General features: G+C 46.0%; 1 protein-coding gene across 1 annotated transcript in view; it reads right to left on the reverse strand.

Moving 5' to 3' along the window:
- The window catches only part of LOC140219567 (uncharacterized), a 50119-nt gene extending 30708 nt beyond the window's left edge, over positions 1 to 19411 (reverse strand). The window contains exons 1-2 of the mRNA XM_072289454.1: positions 19171 to 19411; positions 541 to 617 (exon numbers count right to left, since the gene is read on the reverse strand). Coding sequence (XP_072145555.1) covers positions 541 to 617; positions 19171 to 19411 — 318 coding nt within the window. The remainder of the gene's footprint in view (positions 1 to 540; positions 618 to 19170) is intronic.
- Positions 19412 to 19983: the final 572 nt, after the last annotated feature.

Consider the following 19983-nt stretch of genomic DNA (forward strand, 5'->3'; position numbering starts at 1 on the left):
TCCGCTACCTCCAACGGAATTTTAGATCCAGCTCTTAGGCGTCCACGTGTGTGCCAAGCGTCGGCGTTGTCCCAAGTAACCGAGATAACAAGCACAGTGAAGGACGAAAGCGAACACGGAGCGCAGCGGGAGGTGAAAGACGGCGACAGCAAAGAACCCGCCGTGGTTGCTCCATGGCTATGGTGTTTGGCTACTGATCACGAGGTCGCCGGATCGAATCACGGCCGCGGCGGCCGCATTTCGATGGGGGCGAAATGCGAAAACATCCGTGTACTTAGATTTAGGCGCACGTTAACCCCACGTGGTCGACATTTCCGGAGTCCTCCACCACGGCGTGCCTCACAATCAAAAAGTGGGTTTGGCGCTTAAAACACCATAATTTAGTTTTAATAGCGAAGAGAGCGCGAGGAGGAAAGCGGAGGATGAGCGTGCAGCGGAACCCTGAGTAGGAAAGCGTATGCAGTGGCTATGATGCTAAAGTCTGGTTCAATGCGGTGATCTGGCTCAAAGGCGACGAGGCTTTTGCGTCTTATCGCTCACCGGCTTGACCGACTTCAGGTCCCGCCACATTCGAGGCTCCAGGTTGCTGTTTGTCTTCCGAGGCAGCCTTTCGCGCACTGAAGAAAAACCAACAAAACAAACAGGCAAACAAGACGCAAACGTCGTAAGCACACAAGTGACGTCACATAAGACGTGGTACCCTTACTATGAAATATACCACAGCCGCTGCCGCCAGAACGCCAAAAACACCAGCTAACAAACCAGAAGCCCCGATACCTATCTCGGAGAATCACCAGCTGGCCCCACGTTGGGCGCGAAATATGAGTTCAGGCCCCTGGCTCAGGGCCAGTGGCCAGCTGAGGCTCTCAGAGACGACATAGAATGCGGGAGACTTCCGAAGGACAACTTATACTGTCCGGAGCCCAGAACAACTAAGACCCTGCTTGCTGATCGCCGCTGCCCGTGCCAGGCTTGCTGCAAATGTCCCGGGCGCATGAGCCCCGCTGCGATGATGATGATGATGATGATGATGATGATGATGATCATGATGATGGCGGCACCGCTGTGCCAACATGCAGCTGGCGTCCCCATAGTAGACGAAGAAATTCGTGCACGCATGCTAATAATTAGCATCCCATGACAACTGTCGTACGCAGTCAACATCACCGCCAATTATCGTCATTGAACGCAAACAAGACAGAAAGATTCGCTTACAACGATTGCCACTATGCTGCGGATCTGCATGATCTTATTCTGGTGTTGAAAAGAACAGCACTGCTCTATGTCATGCTTTTTCCTTCAATCATCCCAGAGAAAGTTGCAGAGTTCGAGGATGTGCCATGAGCATTTTTACCCCATAAAGGTAATTCTGAACTTGTAAAGCTGGATAAGCATCAAGAGATTCAAATCCTCATACATCGTCAGCTATGTGCAGAAAAGAATGAACATTATGAGCAGAAATCCAATTTAAACATTTCTCACAAGCCCCAGCCTAAAGCTGTCTAAATAGGCACTCAGCAGCCTTGACATGAGTTCCCGAAAATTTTATCAAGAATCGTGATTGCTGCGTTCTATTAATGAAATTGTTAAATAATGACCAATTCAGACTCCCCCTACGAGCAACAGGCTCATAATATTGTTTCGGAGTAACCAGTATTGGCGTATAAGAAAAGAACAAGTCACAGGCCGGCGCGACACATGGAACATAGTCACAGCGTAAGCTGATAGAGAGCTCCAATGGAACCCCTCGTTCAGATCGCAATATCAGCACCCTGCAGTGGTAATTTTGCCGATGCTAGACACATACCACGATGTGGCTATGCAGCGGCAGATTCACCCCGTGTGGGTCAATGCGGCGCGACTTCCTCGTGAACCTGGAGAACGCGATAGGCAGCGCCTCGGTGCCGCGTGGGCGCGAGTCACAGAACCCACCGCAGAGAGACGTCCGAGATGACGCGCGTTACTCTGGAGCTTCCTTAAAGCCACCATGTCCGCGCTACACCTTTTATTCTCACGTTTCGCCATACCATCCTGTGCTTTCCGCCTCATGGGCCTGCTGCACCCTCCTCTTTGCTTTCCTGCTTGCGTGTTTCATCCCCCGTTCCGCTCTGTGTACGCTCTTTAATCCTTCGCTTTGCTCGTTTGCTCGGATACATTGACGCCAACGCTCGCCGCATCAACAGGTGTCGAAGAGCTGCGCTTATAAGTGGCAACGACAAGCAAGTTATAAGTAGGTTATAGCAGTCCGGTTGACGCTTTGTAAGTCATACATGTCCTTCAATTGACCAATCAATTGGGCATTCTGAAATTTTGATGAGACGACGGGCTCAGCCTTTCGCTCCAACATGCGTGTCTTAAATAGGCTGTGTATTACAAGTAGGAAAAAAATAAACATAAAAAGGCATGTCTTCTCGGTGTAGTGAAATCAATTATTGCATGGCATGATGATTCAAAATCAAGTCTTCCTTAAGAGTTCTGTGAAGCACATCCAAAGATAAAATGGCATCTTTACAACTTATAAGCAATGCACTACAGTCTCGGGTACATCACATATGCGACAAGTCACAGTAGCCGCAAAAATTTCTTTTTGTGGAACCAAGTTTTCAATTTAATGAAAAACGTGTTTTTTTTTTTTTTACGTCAGGATAAAAACATCTTGCGGACTCAAAGAAGTACATCTTACCCTGGCAGACTGGAGAATCTTAAATGGTAAAGGAGAGGCGGGAACATCATTGATATGAAATCTTTATATAGTTTTCTGGAAGCTGTGTAGAGATATTCAGTACAAAACCGAACAAACAGGAAATGTACAGCGAAATACACTTCACACATAAAACCCTACAAACAAGGTTGTTTGGAATAGTGGGATGAAACTACATTGTTTGGTAAAGCATTGACTAAGTTTACTTGTATGAATGATTGTAGTACTGGGTGTGAAATACCTAAAAAAAAAACAAGGGACAAAAGCTGTCGCAATACTAGGTGCACAAGATCATGTCCACCAGCACATACGAATCTAATGATATTATCTCGCCTCAAAGGCTCATAGGTAGAAGGCCACACAAAGCAGTGAATATTCTATGAAGACGTTTCAACTAAGTCCCGGCAACATATTTTTGTAGCATATTGCCCCCTGCTCTTTCTTGGAATCTAGGCGGCTGCCCGACTGAACTTCCACCACAAGCACTCAGCAAACCTGGTTTCACCTTTAATATTGCCAGGCAACTCCCCGTTCCCAAGTTGTCATAACGTGTATCCTTTTCCTGTGCTGAACTAGAAATACAAAGGCGGTGTGGCGTAAAAGTATCCGCATTGCGTTAAGTGGCCATACACCTTCTCGCAAGAAATATTCATTAAGTCTACGCATAACAAAAAGAACACCAATATTTTTAGGTGACATTGTATAACAACATAGTGGGTAGGCGTCCATCCCCATAAACCAAACCAATGACTTGAGCTTTCTGACCAATTCTTCTGGGCACTCGAAGCAATGCCGAAATGTTCAGTCAACGATAGAACTTTCTCAACGCTCGATTGTTAATGCGTACAATGACACATGCCTCCAACAGGCGCTTGGCCATGAAGTGTAAGGTTGATATTGTGCCAACGCCTACGAGCTCTTTGAGATGATCGCCGCGTGCTGATATAATGTACATACTTTGGAAGATGCCTACAACAAGGATCTGCCAAAAAGCAGATCGTATATATAAAATCATTGAGAAGGAATGAAGAAATGCAAGCCAATGCAAGTTTTGTCGCATCGCGTGACCCAAGTTCGCGTGAGCATATGCGAACTCGTTTCATTTACGTCAAAAGGGATGCAACGAAATCTTCAAATTTGTAACATTTCATTGAGCGCTTCAGAAAGGTTCCCGACACGTGCGATGGATGTGCATAGTATTTTCCCTATGTGAGCGCGCGAGAAACTAACGCTGTGAAAAATTGCATCAAGCCTAATTTCGAAATAAAAATATGAAATTCACTGACACAGGCTTGAAATCGTGACAGCATGTTTTGAACGCTCATCAATTGTGAACCATTGAGTCTCATTGATGTTTGATTGAGACTTTTTGACAATCTTATACTGAGGGCTGGTTGAAGGTGGGTTGTAATGAGAATAGTTTTTAACAAACAGGTCTCCTCTTTCAACCGCCGAAGCCACTCGAAAACGCGTGCACGGTTCTGTTGATCTTTTACAAACTGTTAAAACCGGAATCTAGTCGACACGATCGTGCCGCTGTGTCTTCTTTGCAGCGGTTCACGATTCCCGAGGAGGCCAGTCAGAGGAGACGATGCCGGCCTAACGATCAACAAAGACGGTACAGAAATTGCATAGAAGAAATCTCTACAAAGCGGTCAGCTCTACAATCTCCGTTTCAGAGGGCGGCACAAACGCTCGAAACTAGTGCTGAAGGCAGAAGTGCGTTGTAGGGAGCGTCTTTTATAGGGCCTCTCCTGAACCACCTCCCTGATCAGAAGGAGAGACCGAATGCTCTCGACGTTTGCGGCAGCCACTGGGTACATAGCATCAGTTCCAGGGTCTCTCCAACCGTTGGTGGTGAAACAGATGGAAACGCACTGGCGCGCACACACGCACACACATAAACCACCGGCGTCTTCCTTGCCGAGGAGAAGGTGCGAAAGCGCGCACGAAGCCTAAAGCCAGGTCTAGCAATTTCCAACTACCGAGCGAAGTGCGCACTAGGTGCGTTAACAATTGTGTCTGCAAAAAATTAACCCACTGCGCACCGCGAATAGAGCTGAAATTTAAAACCAAATTGCCTGCGCCCTTCTTGCGGGCGCCGCGCTTCAAGCCAGACAGTCGACGGAGATTGCGCAAGTGCGCCTACGTAGTTCGCCGTTCTGTGACGTCAGTAACAGTGGGAATAATTAGGGAATAATTCGATGCAAGAGCTCTTATTTCTTTATCTCTTGCTTCAATAGAAGATAGAAGGATAAATAATGAAACCTACAAACCAAATGTCTGCGTGTTATTGTTTTGCTTCGCCCAATATCAAGAGAGATATCAATCCGTTCCATCTGCTTGTTCCCATGTCGTGCACTCACGCTCGCAGAGAGCGAAACTATGTCAGCTTCTACAGTGTTTGGGTGCGCATGCGTGCTTTGTGATCGGCTTGGCTCTGCCTCAGTTTTTGTGTAGCGCTGAATTTTACCGCTACGCAGGCGCTCTCTGCGCAAAGCGCAAAACAAGACAAACGTGACAGCTCGCGCGCACGCGAGACTTTCAGCAGAAAAGGGCCAAGCGCACAGAAAAGAATGAAGAAGGCAGGGTTTGTCGTGTATGCGTCACGCCATCCTCCAGCTTCGGTCTGGGAGAATGTGGGGAAGCTATTTCTCTTGCGGAGGCTGAACGGAGGCAAGTGGATAGAGTTTCTGTGTTGGCGGTGACGCTCGCCTCCTGAAATCATGGGGATTTGAAAAGTGCTTGCGGTAGAACGCTCTCCACATCGCACATAACAACTTCCAACGTATAAGCAAAATTTGCCTTGTGGCTCTCTAAGACGCTTAGAGGGCTTCTCTAAGCGTCTTTCACGCGGTAAAGACAACACTGGCGCGCACGCCATGGCGAAGAAGGTGACGACGTGCGCACAGAGGGTAACGTATTTTAGCTGTTGCGGTCTCCTAGGCGTTTTTGAACAGTTTGCGGGCGGCTTCAAGCATTTGAAACATCCGGGCTTTCGTCATGGCTTTGACAGCATGAAGCGGATTGTTCCATCACACAAGCCGTTGTATCTAATCTGTTTCAAGCCAAAATATGGGCCCCCGCGCCAGCAACTACAGGTACCATTGCGGCTGTGTCACAAAAGAAAAATATATGAACAATGCCGCATGTGCAAATAGGTATGTGCTGAGCGGTAAGTGCCCATTCTTGGGTGATCCCTAATGACGTGTACGTGGCGCCCTCTTCAAAAGTCGCAGTTCCGCCCGAAAGCGGAAGCAATAATTGCGATAGTAAATTCGTGCACAACTTTACGAAGTAGGGATAATAGTTTTATCGGCCGTATAAACTTGGGAACGTTCGTTTACTCACTGAAAGAATCAGCATGGTGTGAGCTCGCACGAGCAAACATGAACACATCACACGCGATGAGCGCGGACACTCGCTGTCAAAAGGCTGGTGTGAGCAAGCGCTGCAGCAGCAGCTGCGAGCGAAGTGACCTTCGTGCTGTCTATCGCTTCAACGCAAGGGCGGCGAGAACACAGCGCGCACAAATGTGTAAGCCTTTTGTAGATGACTTTCAACATACGACGCGCGTGACCTCACGCGGCAGTACAAAGTAGTCACTTTTTTGGCGGTGTCGAAGGCTCCTACCCGTCCTCTCGCCCTGCCTCCCCGCTTGCCTCCATATATGGAGTGCGAAATCGCGCCGCGGTCGGCAGTTCCGCTTGTGCCCGCGAAATGCGCCATTGCTGCCGGAGCACAACGCCACCCCCCTCCCTCTTCCCCATCCCTCCACGGCATTACGTGCAACGGAAAAGGGCGGGTTTTCTCTCCGCTTGCTTTGTTTGCGCACGTCTGATTGAGCCGCGATCGTCAGCTTCCATCGCGTTCTTTTACTCGCACATACAAAGTACGACGCGCGGCAACGGTGTTATTGCCCTTGCCTTTATACGGAACATCTCAGCGACGCCGACGGCGACGGAATAAATCAGTTTGGAGCGTCCATATAATTGTTATGTCAATAGAAAACCTTAAAAATGCCTTGTGCTGCCAGAGGTTGAAACCGATTTAAGCCGGGTCCTCAAGTATAGAGTAGCTCGCTGCTTTAGGGCACAGCCGCACGAATGTGCGCGGGCAGCACTGGAACGATTTTCAGTGTTCGCCCGCACCGGCCCTCGCCGCACCTCGTAGCCTGCGCGTCAAGTTCACGGTGGCGTTTCTTTATGGTGCGGCATGTCCAGAGGGAATATCGAGAGAGTAGGCTCGAGAAGCAACACTTCTCACACGTGTCGCCAATTCACGTGCCTCGTTCGGTGAGCTCTCTCACCTTACCCGTTCATCACCCAAAGCCGCTGCTTACCGCTCAGAATTTGAATAACGAGCTCAGGTGCCGCCCGCCGAGTCAGCTCGCCGCCGCTCTACGGCGGATCCGCCATAGGTCCACGGGGAGAACCAATAGACCCCTTTTCCTAACGTCTATTTCTATATATATATATATATATATATATATATACCACTTCACAATAGCACGTGAAGCTCGTTAGTAAACACTCCGCACTTGCTAAATTTCACAAGTTTCTTTCTATCGCGGTGCTCCCCTCGCCATATTCATCACCATAATCGTCATGGAAGAAAGAACGTATCTTTACCAATTACATACCCATTATAACAAATAATGCTACTCACATTAACGAAGACAGTTATCTGCAAAAGATGCATGCGCCGCCATTTTCTTGAATAATTAAACATGCATTTTTTCCCAAAATTAAAGTAGCATTTTTTTAGACATACTTTCTTTTTTACTGGGTTAGTAATCGTAATACCAACTATGAGTGTTTTTCAAAGCTAAAGATCTAAATAAATTACAACTTCATTAAATTATGAGGTTTTACGCGCAGAAACCGTGATCTGATTCCGAGACACGACGTAGTAAGGGAGTCCGGAAGTGGGGACCACCTATTGTTCTTTACCGGGCTCCTTAATTTAAGTACACAGGTGTTTTCGGCCCCATCGAAATGCGGACACTATGGCCGGGTTGCGATCCGGCGACCTCGTGCTGAGCAGTTCAACACCACAGCCACTAAGAAACCAGGGCAGATAGCTGAATATCCATGTCTGCATTTGTTTTATTGATGAATAAATGTCAAACTAGTAACAATTGCTTGACCAATTGTCTTATTCACTGATTGGTAGTGTCACGGTTTCTAGCAATAAAATTTGAAAATGCTTCGGGTCAGTCCGAAAGAATAAATATATGCGAGATGATAGCGCATGCTTTCCATATCATGTGCGCTTGCAGGAATGTAATATCGAAGAGTAAAACGCGTAACTCACGTCCTCACTAGTATGGTAACTTTACAGTCTGGTGAACATCTTCCCAAATCAGGAAGAATAAAATGGTGGAGATTGGCACAAACTGTGTGAGTACGACATAAGGAAAGGCTGTTCAAAGGTGTAATATTGTACTCTACCTCGAATATTCTTAAGTGAACTAATCTGAATAACGTGCACGGTAGAACATAGCGTGATTATAGTAATTGCGCTTGACTATTCGAAATGACGAACAACACTCACACCAGAACTAAAGAATGCATGCTCAAATCACTAATAAATATTAGCTAAATAATCTCAAAAGAAGCACTTCACGACACTTATTACAATTTACAAATTGTAGGTGGTGAGAATGCAAGCAACACGCACTTCGAACCACTTCTATGGATCGCACGAGTTTCCAAATGTGAGTCATGAAACTTGCGGTAAAGATGCACTATTCTTCCACCTACTTCTTATAACAGCGCCCTTTTGTACACTGAAGCACGAAAGTAACTTGAACGCTCGCATATTTATCTCACAATTTGGCTTCGATGGGGGCGAAATGCGAGAACGCCGGTGTATTCAGATTTAGGTGCACGTTAAGGAAGCCCAGGTGCTCGAGTCCTCCACTACGGCGTGCCTCTTAATCAGAAAGTGGTTTTGGCACGTAAAACACAATAATTCTTTTTTTTAAATTTGGGGATGAATGTCTCTAAACTAGCGATATCATTCCAAAAGTTCGTTCTAAGTTGGCACGCCTTGCAGTCACCCTGGCTTGAGTTCGCAATATTTGCCATTAATTAATTATTTAAAAAGGTCTTTAGGAATCTTTTGGTCAATAAAAATTCTTCATTTTTGCTTTCTTGTGCAAGGAATGTCCGGTTATTTGAGCAATCCAGCTCAATGACCAGAATTATGTATCAGCACCGGCTGTTTGTTACCTGCACCGGCAGGCGGTTTTTAAAAATTCTGTATCATCTAAAAGAGAACATCCCGTCTATGTTGACTAGAAAGAGAAGAAGCATAGAGAAGGAAGTAAAAACGCTAAACTTAAAATTTATATCTGTTGCGATTTTGCTCGTATAAAGGCAGCAATCTCATTGAGAAACAAGCAATAGTGGCTGACTCCAGAATTATCCTGGCCACCTTGCGTTCTTTAGCGTGCACCTAAATATAAGTACATGAGCGGTTTTGTAATCCATTCCTCTTGGAAATGCGCCTGGCATAGCGACAATGGAACATATGAGCTGCTCATCCCGATAGCTGCTAATGAACTACGGCGGGTGAGTAAAAAAAAGTTTGATAACTTAAACCACACATACATTTGTTTTCGAAATATCTATAGATCGTATTTTGTAAATATGTAAGGGCTTAGCAGTTTTCACAACCTTCCTATACATGGATGTGAGGTTGATTTCTAATGTAGTTGCATAGTTGAGGTCAGTGGAAATTCCGCCTAAAGGAGTCACAAAAGAGCACAACATCTCATGATAATAAGCAAGCGCGAAAACTATGGACTTAGTAAGAAAATCATGCATTGTTCTTTCGCTGGAGCATATCTTCAGAAAAGTTCTAAGTTTACTCGTTCATGAATCTAAATTCTTGTAAACGCTCAATCCTAGATAACTGCGTCATTCCCCCTTTGACCAACAAATATTTATTTGGGGCTGGAGCCCATACTTAACGTCTTGTGATATTGCATCCTTGAGCTTGTGTACATAGCGGGAAAGATTCTGAAGTGAAGCGAGAACGGAAATGCAACGAGCAAAGGAGCCGCCTTGTCCGCAAATAGTAATTGTCTCAGGAAGTCGGTCGTACTTCTTCTCTGGGAAGCAAGTTCGGCTAGTTCAAACACAGGGCAAGTTGTGTTTACCAGTGGTTCCCCTGGCTTCATTAGTTCACGTTCACATCCGCTTGGTTACAGCTAACCAATGCACTCAGAAACTCACTGTTTAGAAAAATGGTGGAAGTCGATGTTTGCGCACACACACAGTTACTTTCTTCCGCATTTCTTCCGCATGGGCAGGGAAACCTCTTTCAGAAATATCTCAACTTTATATATCAAGTTTAATTAGGCTTTGGGGTTTTACGTGTTCAAGCCACGAGATGATAATGAGGCGTGGAGTAGGGCGGGACTGTGGATTATTTTTGACCACCTAGGGTTCTCCACCGTCCACTCAAAGCAAGGGATACGAGCGCTGCTGCATTTCGCCCCCATCGAAATGCGCCCGCCGCTGCCGTATTTTGATCCCGTGACCTCGAGCTTAACAGCGCAACACCAAAACTAACATACCTCCTCCACCACCCGCTGATCAGTTTTGAAAGTTGCATTCCCTAAGCAATGCTGTGCACTTGTTTCGTTCGTCAAAACAGCCATAGCATTACAATTTTATTTTACTGCGGATTTAGTAGCTTGGGATTTAAATAACAGTATATGAAATCAATTACAGATTTATACGGTTCTGTATTTTGTGATAGATTTCTTATAGGGGAATGACCTCTGTGCGGACATCTAAATCAGGCTAGTAAAGTTTACCATAGGCAGCTTGTGTCGATACCAGGGAAATTTATTTTCACCAACTGACGACTAATGCCCTTCAGATAACTTGGTTATGGAAAGAAGTAATAGATAGGGGACCTATCACAGCGCCGCACTCTTATAATGTTTTGCAGTCGTGCAATTTCATTGCTCTCTCTAAAGAAAAATATTGTTGCTGTTGGGCCACTTTTTCGCTTTATTGTATTGCGCTACAGTGGCGATTGCTTTATGGTCACCGAAGTGGCCATTAACAGCATTCGCAGCGTTCTTTGTGGGCACTAATTATATACAGGTCAATCGCTTCATTTAAGAATGCGCAGCTTTAGTCAGGAAGTGCAAGTGGCACCTTCATTTTTTTTCGCATCAAATTAAAATATGCCTGCTTGAACATTCAGTTTTTTGTAGGTAGTATATTTAAACTTTTTTTTTTACTTTAAGAAGTGTTCAGCAATAAGGATAACGAAAGGGCTCTCGCGCAGTTGCCGTGACGCTGTCATAATATTGACCAGTAAACATGGACCATTTGCGGAGGATAAGAAGGTAATATGTATAGACGTGTAGTGAGTTCCTCTCCAAAAGCGTCCAATTTAAGTGTCTTTACGCAGGCGATACATAACGCTAGACAGACTAGTGTTGTTGAATGCTGTTCCGCGCTATGTAGCAAGGTGAATTAGCCAAGCGCTCTGAGCACTCGGCTCTACCAGAGACAAATCAGCGTGCTGGCTTCAACTGTTGTCAATGACCGTTGTGCGCACAGACGTGCGCGTTCCTACTTAGCGGCGTGCTTACCACAGTGTGGTGCAAACACTTGTGTGTGCGGAAAGAAACGTAAAATATAGCGCTGCGAAACACCAAAAGGTATTTTCCGTTTTGCGCCTCTCTCGTCCCACGCACCATGGAAGTGCGATAACCACGTCGTGGACGACTTTCCTCAAGTGACAGCACAAGTCAACGGCGTGTATCTGCTAAGATGGCCCGTTGCGTGAAGTAGCGTCACGTGATGTCGCCTCAATGTATTGTAAGAACACCGTGCGAGAAGATAGGGCACAGCCCTAAACACCGTTATCACTGTCAACGCTTCCCCTTCGGGCATAAGTGTCGTTTATCTTACACTTGTGTGAAATTCTTAGGGTTTAGAACATAAAGTGTACGTAATAATCTTCAATAACATTCACTGCCGGAAATTTTTAACTAGGAGTAGCTTCTTCTGCCATTTCATGATAGTACCACTTGCTCTGTCGGGAAATTTTTGAAATGTTTGTCACTTCATGCAGTTTCACTCTAATGCCCCGGAATACACCACGTAAGCAACGGCAGTTTTAAGGCATCTATAGACGTAAGTTCCTCCGGCGGACCCGGGCCAGGTCCGGTCATTAAGACAGAGCCCTGAGTCGGAAAATTCGGCCCTTGCAGTGCTCTGCAAGAGCATTCGTTTAGGCCATGTGCCTGTCCACTGTTGTTTCCAACAGACTATAATAGAAGGCATTCAGGTCATTCAAAATAGTTCTTAAGGAGGGGATGCTATGAGGATTTGACCAGAGTTTGCTCAGAAAATTCTCATTACGAGCAAAGTGATTGTGGACATGCATTCCATGTCTCATAGAGCTGCCGTTTATTAGATCCGCGGGCCGCTGGAAATAATTTAGAGGTTTCAGTATAGCTCAGAATATGTCTTTATGGATAGCATCTCTGGATAGTAAGGGCGCCGATGACAACGTAGACAGGAACTTGCTCCGAGAGATTCTCAAGCATGAGGGCATAGACGATGTTTTGGGGGAATTATTGTGGGACATTTACGGGGGGTGTTGGGAAAGTACGTTTCCTCATTTATTTTCAGAAGGAAACTTTATTGCCAAAAAATACACCATAGCATCATGAATTATACGCCTCGCCCTATTTTCCAACATAGTCGCCACCGATATTAAGGCATTTGTCGCATACGAGCAATCAGTTCGAAGAAACCACTATGGTAAACTCGGTGCCCTGCAAAGCAAGGCATGACACATCACCTCTTCGCCGTACACGAGCTGTGGGTCTTCATGGATGATGGACACATTAGTCCCACGCACCCATTCATACTGGATAACAGCACGCACTTCCGCTGGTCACTACGTTGTCAGCGGACGTCTGTCTGCCATCATGATTCATATTCCAATAACCTCGGACCCGCCAGTCTGCTGCTACTCTGTCTTCTTTGAGCGCTCTGCTTATGCATCCCTCCTCCTCCGCTGACCTCCTTCCACCGTTGAACCACCAGCGGGCATGGATTCTTGTGGCGAATATTTGTTTCACCCGGTGCACCATCTTATCTTTGAAAAAATGACGAAAATTACTTTCAGAACATCCCTTGTATACAGAGAACTGAATACAAAACTTGTGGGAAGGCTGTAAATGCAATGCAGTTCTAAAAATTCCCTGAGGAATGAAGCGCGGCTTTTTCCCATCTCCAATGTTGTGTAGGCTTTATGTTGCGCCCGTAGATAGAAAGGTCACTTAAAAAGACTTAATTGGTTTCTGATCGATCTTGCATTCGTAATGGGCAAAAGGTGCAACAGATTGTGCCTGGGCTTATATATGTCCACGACATAGTGCTTCTATCTGACATTGGAAGAAATTTAGTCTTGAGGATATTATGCAGTGACGAATCTAGCACTGAAGTTGAACACAAAGAAATCAGAAATTCTCATCTTTAATCAAGACGTGAGTAATGACCTGGTATCAATTCAACTGGAAGTCATTCAAGTGGACTTCCGAATGTCCATAATCGATTATGTCATTAGATGACTACCGTTATGTGTCGGGGCTCAAAGAAAGAACAGAGGGAGCTCAGGTGAGAACGCTATTGTACAACATGGGCAGCAGGCTAGATACATTTTTTAGGCTGCGAGATAGCGAAGAAAAGTTTTGACGCCCATTTTCCGGACACGAAGATTATAATGTATGAAAGCGCAATCTCCCATCGCCGGAAGCAAGACATCGGATAAAGTGTGGACAACCTTGCGACATCCCTGCATGAACTTGCCGACCGCAGTGAATTTGAAGAATGCGGAGAGCGAATGATTTCGCGGCAAATTTGTTCTCGGCCTCGAAGACGCAGAGCTGTCAGAAGTGCTCCAGATGGATGCTACCCTTAGGAAAGCGAGTGCTCTGGCAAAGGCCAAGCTCATGGAAACAGTTCACTGGCAGCAGCTGGAACTCAGGACCGTAAGCAATGAGGCGACAACAGGCCAACTTGGCATGGTCCAACGAACATCGAGGAAACCATACAGCAAATGGGAGGGTGCCATCACAGAACAGCAGCTGTGGTCGCAGGATCCGCGGCGACAGCAAGGGTGCCAGTTCTGCGCGCAGCGTGCAACGGAAGGTTAGAAATCCTCAACAAAGTAGAATTGGCACAACGATGTCGTTTGCGTGCCGAAAGGTCTCGATGACGTTATACTGAAAAACAAGATCCTTTATTACACCCAAACAAATCCATGCATACTGGCAGCTTCGAATAGGCAGTGCCACAGCGATTGGCAGGCAGCTATATTCTATTAATTTCGGAATGGGGCAGTCTCCAGCTATTCAGAAAAACAGTGTTTTGGTTTGGCATATTAATGCCCCTTAACACGTATACGTCACAATGAAGCGGGGAGTTTTCGTGGTTTTATGGTGGTGTGTGCAAAACGCAATGTGGGCACAGCCCGAAAACGTTTGACGAATAGCGGCCGGTGAAAAGGCATCGAATGAGAAATTATTTTTCGTTGGTTCATTGCAATCTTGCAAATTGAATGTACACATATATCAGATAGGGCGTTCGTGCGAGTTTGGTGGCGTCGCGTCAAGGACAGGCGGCGTGGGTGACGGCTCGCATATTTTTTCACCCATCGGGGAAGGCTGATTGCAGAATTCGAATATAAATGTTTGGAATAGCTTTATCTTATAGCGCCCCTTGTATAAGCAGCTCTTCTTTGGCCTGGTCATGATGTCAGGCGAAATCACAACTAACGTGAGACAGGTGCCAAATGGTTCCATCTTAACTAAAACGTACGCGAAAAAGACGTAGGCGAAAAAGACGTAGACGAGATAGAGAGAACTACAAACACCGGCGCTACTCGCAAATAACAATTTATTCCAAAGAAACAAAATAAGTACAAAACTACGCGGAAAGGAGAGCAACGACCCTCTCAAGCGTGCATGAAAAAGCGAAAATAACATACACGGTGTAACAGCAAAGCTGGCTAATCAAGAACTGATTTGCACAAACTCCTGAAGGTAAGACACCTTCTGTCTGTGACAAAGCTATCGAGCGTTGTCTGGTGCATTTGTCACCCTCTAAAACACGTAAATTGCTTCAATTATTTGCCTTGTACTTGCGCTCTATGCATATACAAAATATCAGTTTTATCGAAACCGGCTTTACACATTTTTAAGCGGCAATGAACCGCCAAATGTAAACCAGTGTCATTGTTTACATTGAGCGTAGGTTCCTCGAACTGATATTTCAACATCGATTTGTTTGCCCTACGTAAACCTTTCCCCAAGAGCACGGGATTGTATAAACAACTTGAATATTGCAGTCCACGTACTACTTCTTATGATTTACAGAACTTCCTTCAGGTTTGTCACTCGCCATGCCATACATTTTTGGACAGCTGGGCAAAGCTGACCAAGCTTATGGCCTGTTCATTTAGTCAGGCTTTTCCAGCTCCTTAATAATCTTAGTGTTCAATATTTACTGTATTTACAATATATGCCCAAGCAGAGTCAGTGTAGTTAAAATGGCAGACCAGCAACAAAAGCACGCAGCAGTCAGCGTCTCGCGATCTTCTTCCTTCCACTTTTATCATTCCATAACAATATTGCTACATAGTTTTGATTTTATTCGAAGGACAGGAAATATTTTTGCATAATACCGTATGAACTATGGGAGTCCTCCTGTACGCTGCTGTACAGAAATGCTACGCGCGAAAACGCACCATTCTGTTGTCATACGATGCCAATGACCCGTACATACGTCACTATTATGTCGTCGTGTCGCCATGGCATTTCCAATTAGGGGATATGCGCATTTTCTTGTGTGCGGCATTCTTTAAAAGTAGTGCTGACTACTAATGCTATTCTAGAATGTCGCGTGGTTCGCGCTGCATTTTTACTCTTTTAATCAGGTTGCTCATACGTTCTGCTTTGAAAAAAAAATATTTTCCAGGAGAAAGACATCATAAACAAGTAATCTGTATTACGCAAAAATATATAACATAAGTAAAGTACTTTAGTTCAAGCAATGATTTACTACACAGTGTAGCAGTTACTTTTGTTGGAATTTGCGTATCACGTACATTTGCAGAAATTTCAACCAGATTGTTGTTCCTCAAAGGCGCCTGCCGTCAGTGCTCGTCGCCTAAGAGTCCCTGCTTTCAAACGATGTGGAGTCTAAAACAGAATCGAAAGTTAGCGTATGGTACGAATAGGCCCCCAAAACATTGGTGAAGAACTCAGAAGTCGGCTTAGCCCTACTTGCTCCCTCGTTTATATCAAATTATTATTTTGTGTTTGCAGGCAGACCGGCAGGCCGGCTGTCGGGCGCCGAGAGGATCCTTCCAAATGAACTTCCTTCAATCTCCGTAGCATAAAGCGGAATTGTCGCAGATCCCTGCACTGAAAAATGTTGACGTGGTGCAGTCTGGAAAATAAAGAAAAAATAAAATTGATGAAGGTATTGCGTTTTCTACGGGGAGACAGAAGTTCAGCAGTGGTGCAACTCAAACGAAAAAAAAAAAAAAAAGAACGCCGCCCTATATGAAGGCCACGATGCGAATCTTCTCAAAGAACTAACAGTCAGTCTTTCCAAGTGATGAGAAAAGTTCACTTGACTCACCCCCATTTGAGAGGATCTGCGCTTTCTTAGAGGTTACCTTTCGTATGAAGTTTAATCGTAGCTGCCAACGAAGGTTCTTTCATTGTAGCGTTTTGCTGCGGGCAGAGTACGCCGGTTCTCTTCTGTGGAACAAACGTCGCCGGACTCTCAAATTTCTAGCGACAGTACAGCAGCAGGAGAGTGTTTTCGTGTTATGTGATTTCTCGGTGTCTCGAGTGGACATCGATTGGCTTTCAGCATGTGCGGCATTTCTTGAAAAAGGCGCTTCCTTGGACCATTTTGGCTCAGGAGCACAGACTGCATGGACCCAATTTACGGTGTTTCCTACTATGCAGTCAACGCTGCGGAATCCGCGAAATAGCTGCGGCCATATATGTCACATGCTGCACGTTTTGCATTGCGGTTGTTTTAATTCTGCGATACCTTGTACGATAAACCTGCAGCATATACAAGGAATATGGTTTTCAGACGTAAATATACGACAAATTGATTATTTCTTCACCTTCGTCTTTCCTCTATGCGACGCCCTGCGTTTTGGCCTGGACAACTGCGCTGTGGCCGCACGCCACCGGAGCGTGACCCTCCTCTAGCTCTTACTCACTGCTGTATGGCAATCCAAGGATAGCGAAAACGCTCCGAGGGTGGTAGAAAAAAGAAAGACATGTCAACCACTAAGAAACAAATGAGCAAACTCATGGGCAAAACAGTTATATTGGAATGACAATGCAAGACTGAATAAATGGGCAGTGCGATCAAAGAAATAGGACAACAGACATACAGACAGACAGACAGACAGACAGACAGACAGACAGACAGACAGACAGACAGACAGACAGACAGACAGACAGACAGACAGACAGACAGACAGGCAGACAGACAGACAGACAGACAGACAGACAGACAGACAGACAGACAGACAGACAGACAGGCAGACAGGCAGGCAGACAGACAGACAGATAGACAGACAGACAGACAGACAGAAAACTTTATTTACAAGGTCCTGAAACGCTGTGCCCTAGGGCAGAGATGCGGGCCGCTCCCCCGTGGGGACTGGTAGGCCGTGCCTAACCGCCGCATCGTGGGCTCTCTGGACAGCCCAAGTTTGCCGTGAAAGTTCTCAGCTCTGGATGGCAGAGCTCCATTCTTCTACCGTGATGCTATTGGATCCCTGTAACGAGAGGCATCGCCAGAGCATGGGTGCGAGATTGCTACAGCCCCACAGTCGGAGCAAGTAGAGCTAAAAACCTCTGGAGTTATCGTATGGAAAAGGGCCAGGTTTGGATAGGCCTTAATCCGAAGCATGCCTAAAGTGTACGCCATAGGTCTAGCCAGTTTGCTATGAAAGGGAGGATAAGTGCTCCTACCCAGGTGATAGTGCGTAGTAATTTCGCTGAAAGTAGTGAGTCTGTGCCGAAACTGGAGAACCCAGGAGTCTGAGCTCGACCCTGCTCCCGCACGGTGGGTTAGTGCGCGCGCTTGGGAGTGGGCGATGTCATTGAGATTGGGAAAGGAGTCAAGTTGGGGGTTGGAGGTGCGCCGGAAACCACGTGATGGTGTGCGGAGAGGTTATCTTGCTCTTGAGAATGTAGTGAGCCTCCGCATCGATGGAACCGGAAGAGAAAGCCCTGACCGCCGATCTCCAATCAGTGAAGATTTGTGATCTGCTCTTATCTAGGGATGCTATAGCAAATGCGACCTGCTCCGCTCAGGTTTGTGTGGAGCACTTCAGGGAAACCGCATTCACTATCTGTCTATTGTGATCAACGACAGCAATGACAAGGTTAGACGACTGTCCATATTAGGCTGCATCGACAAAACATGCCGAGTAGGGATCGTCTTTGGTATGCTTGAGGAGGGCGAGGGCTCTTGCCCTGCACCTGCTTGCATTGTGTTGAGGATAAACATTAGGGGGAACGGTGCGACTCGTATGCTGTTCCTTTGATCTTATGAGTTCATATTTCCGCACTTCCATGAGGATATGATTGATCCGACGAAGCGCCGCGATCTTCTTTCCAGCCGGGGTAGAGGATAGACGGGCCAATCGGGTTGACTTCTGGGCCCCGATTATCTCGTCCAATGTCTTGTGCACGCCTAGTTGCATAAGGAGGTCTATGCTCGCTCGTAACCGAATGCCTCGTATTTTTTGTTACTCTTTCTGATGAGCGTGTTTAACCATTTCTTCTCGGAGTTATAGCTATTGTGCATGGCTGCCACATAAACTATATGACTCATGAGGAAGGCCTGGAAATACCTCAGGTGGTTGTCTTCCAGAAGGCCTCCACGCCTATTCGAGACTCTGTTGATGAGTTTAGTCATGCTCTCAGTCTTGGCTGTGAGCTTTTTGAGCGTGGTAATGTTACTGTCATTTTATTCGATGAACATGCCGAGGACCCGAATGGTGTCTATTCTGGGGATGGTAAAGCCGCATTTAGTGTAGAGTTTGATGTTTATTTCACAAACGAGAGGTCCCAAACGTAAGGCAGGAAACCTCCAGCCACTACGTTTGGGACCGCTCTTGACTGGCCTGCATAGAAGGAGCTCAGACTTGCTCGGGGAGCATCTAAGCCCCGTATTTTCCAGGTACATCTCTGTTTGATCTACAGCCTCTCGTGAGCCTAATTCAACTGCTCCTTCGCTTGCTCCGGTGCACCAGATTGTGATGTCATCAGCGTAGAGCGTATGATTGATCCCTTATATGATGGAGAACATTTGCGATAGTTTTATCATGGCAATGTTAAAAAAGCAGTGGTGAGACTACCGGTCCTTGTGACGTGCCTCCGGTGCGCAAACTGAAATTGTCGGACTTGAGGTCACTGATTTTGAGCGTGGCCTTGCGATCTCTGAGGAACGAGCTTATGTATCTGTGGAGGGCGTCTCCCAAATTCAGCTCCGAGATGGAGTTCAGAATGTGAGCATGGGATACATTGTCAACGGCCTTCTCCCGGTCAAGGCCTAAGATGCCTCTTATATATCTTCTGGTGTTGTCAATAATTTGAGACTTGATGTGCTTCATCATGTCGGACAAGGAAAAACAAACTTCGGCAGACAGTCAAGACTCCTTATGTGTGGAAATGCGGAAGTATTATGCTGTTTTTAGAAATTGGAATCTCATGAACGCGTCCATAAGCGCGCTCACGAATGGCCGCACTAACCACACCTTTAGTCAGCCAGATCCGTGGAGTGGGGAAGCGCGCTCGTGTCGGACCTCGGATGTCCGGGTTCATTTCCCACCCAGATCGATATGTACTGAGTTTCCATTTGAAAGTCATTATTGTACTTTGTTTACAGGAACCTGCCTGAGAAATGTGATGTGAATTGGAGTATTCTCGGGCGTGTTTTTACTCTTTGCGCCGTCAGCCATTTTTGGTACGATCTTTTGGTCACGCCGACGCCGACTGACTTTCGCGTAAGGCGGTGTGAATTCCTTGCCCAGAAATAAAGAAACAGGACATTCAATAGATATTGAAGCTCACGGCTAATTAGCAGACAGCAAGTAAGTATTCACATGTTTTATAGAAGAACGAACTGATATGCTTTTCTGAAGCAATAGCAGTACTGCGGGGGGGGGGGTATTAATAATAATCCGGA

Source organism: Dermacentor andersoni, chromosome 7 (genome assembly GCF_023375885.2).
Source record: "Dermacentor andersoni chromosome 7, qqDerAnde1_hic_scaffold, whole genome shotgun sequence".
In the NCBI taxonomy this organism is placed as follows: Eukaryota; Metazoa; Arthropoda; class Arachnida; order Ixodida; family Ixodidae; genus Dermacentor; species Dermacentor andersoni.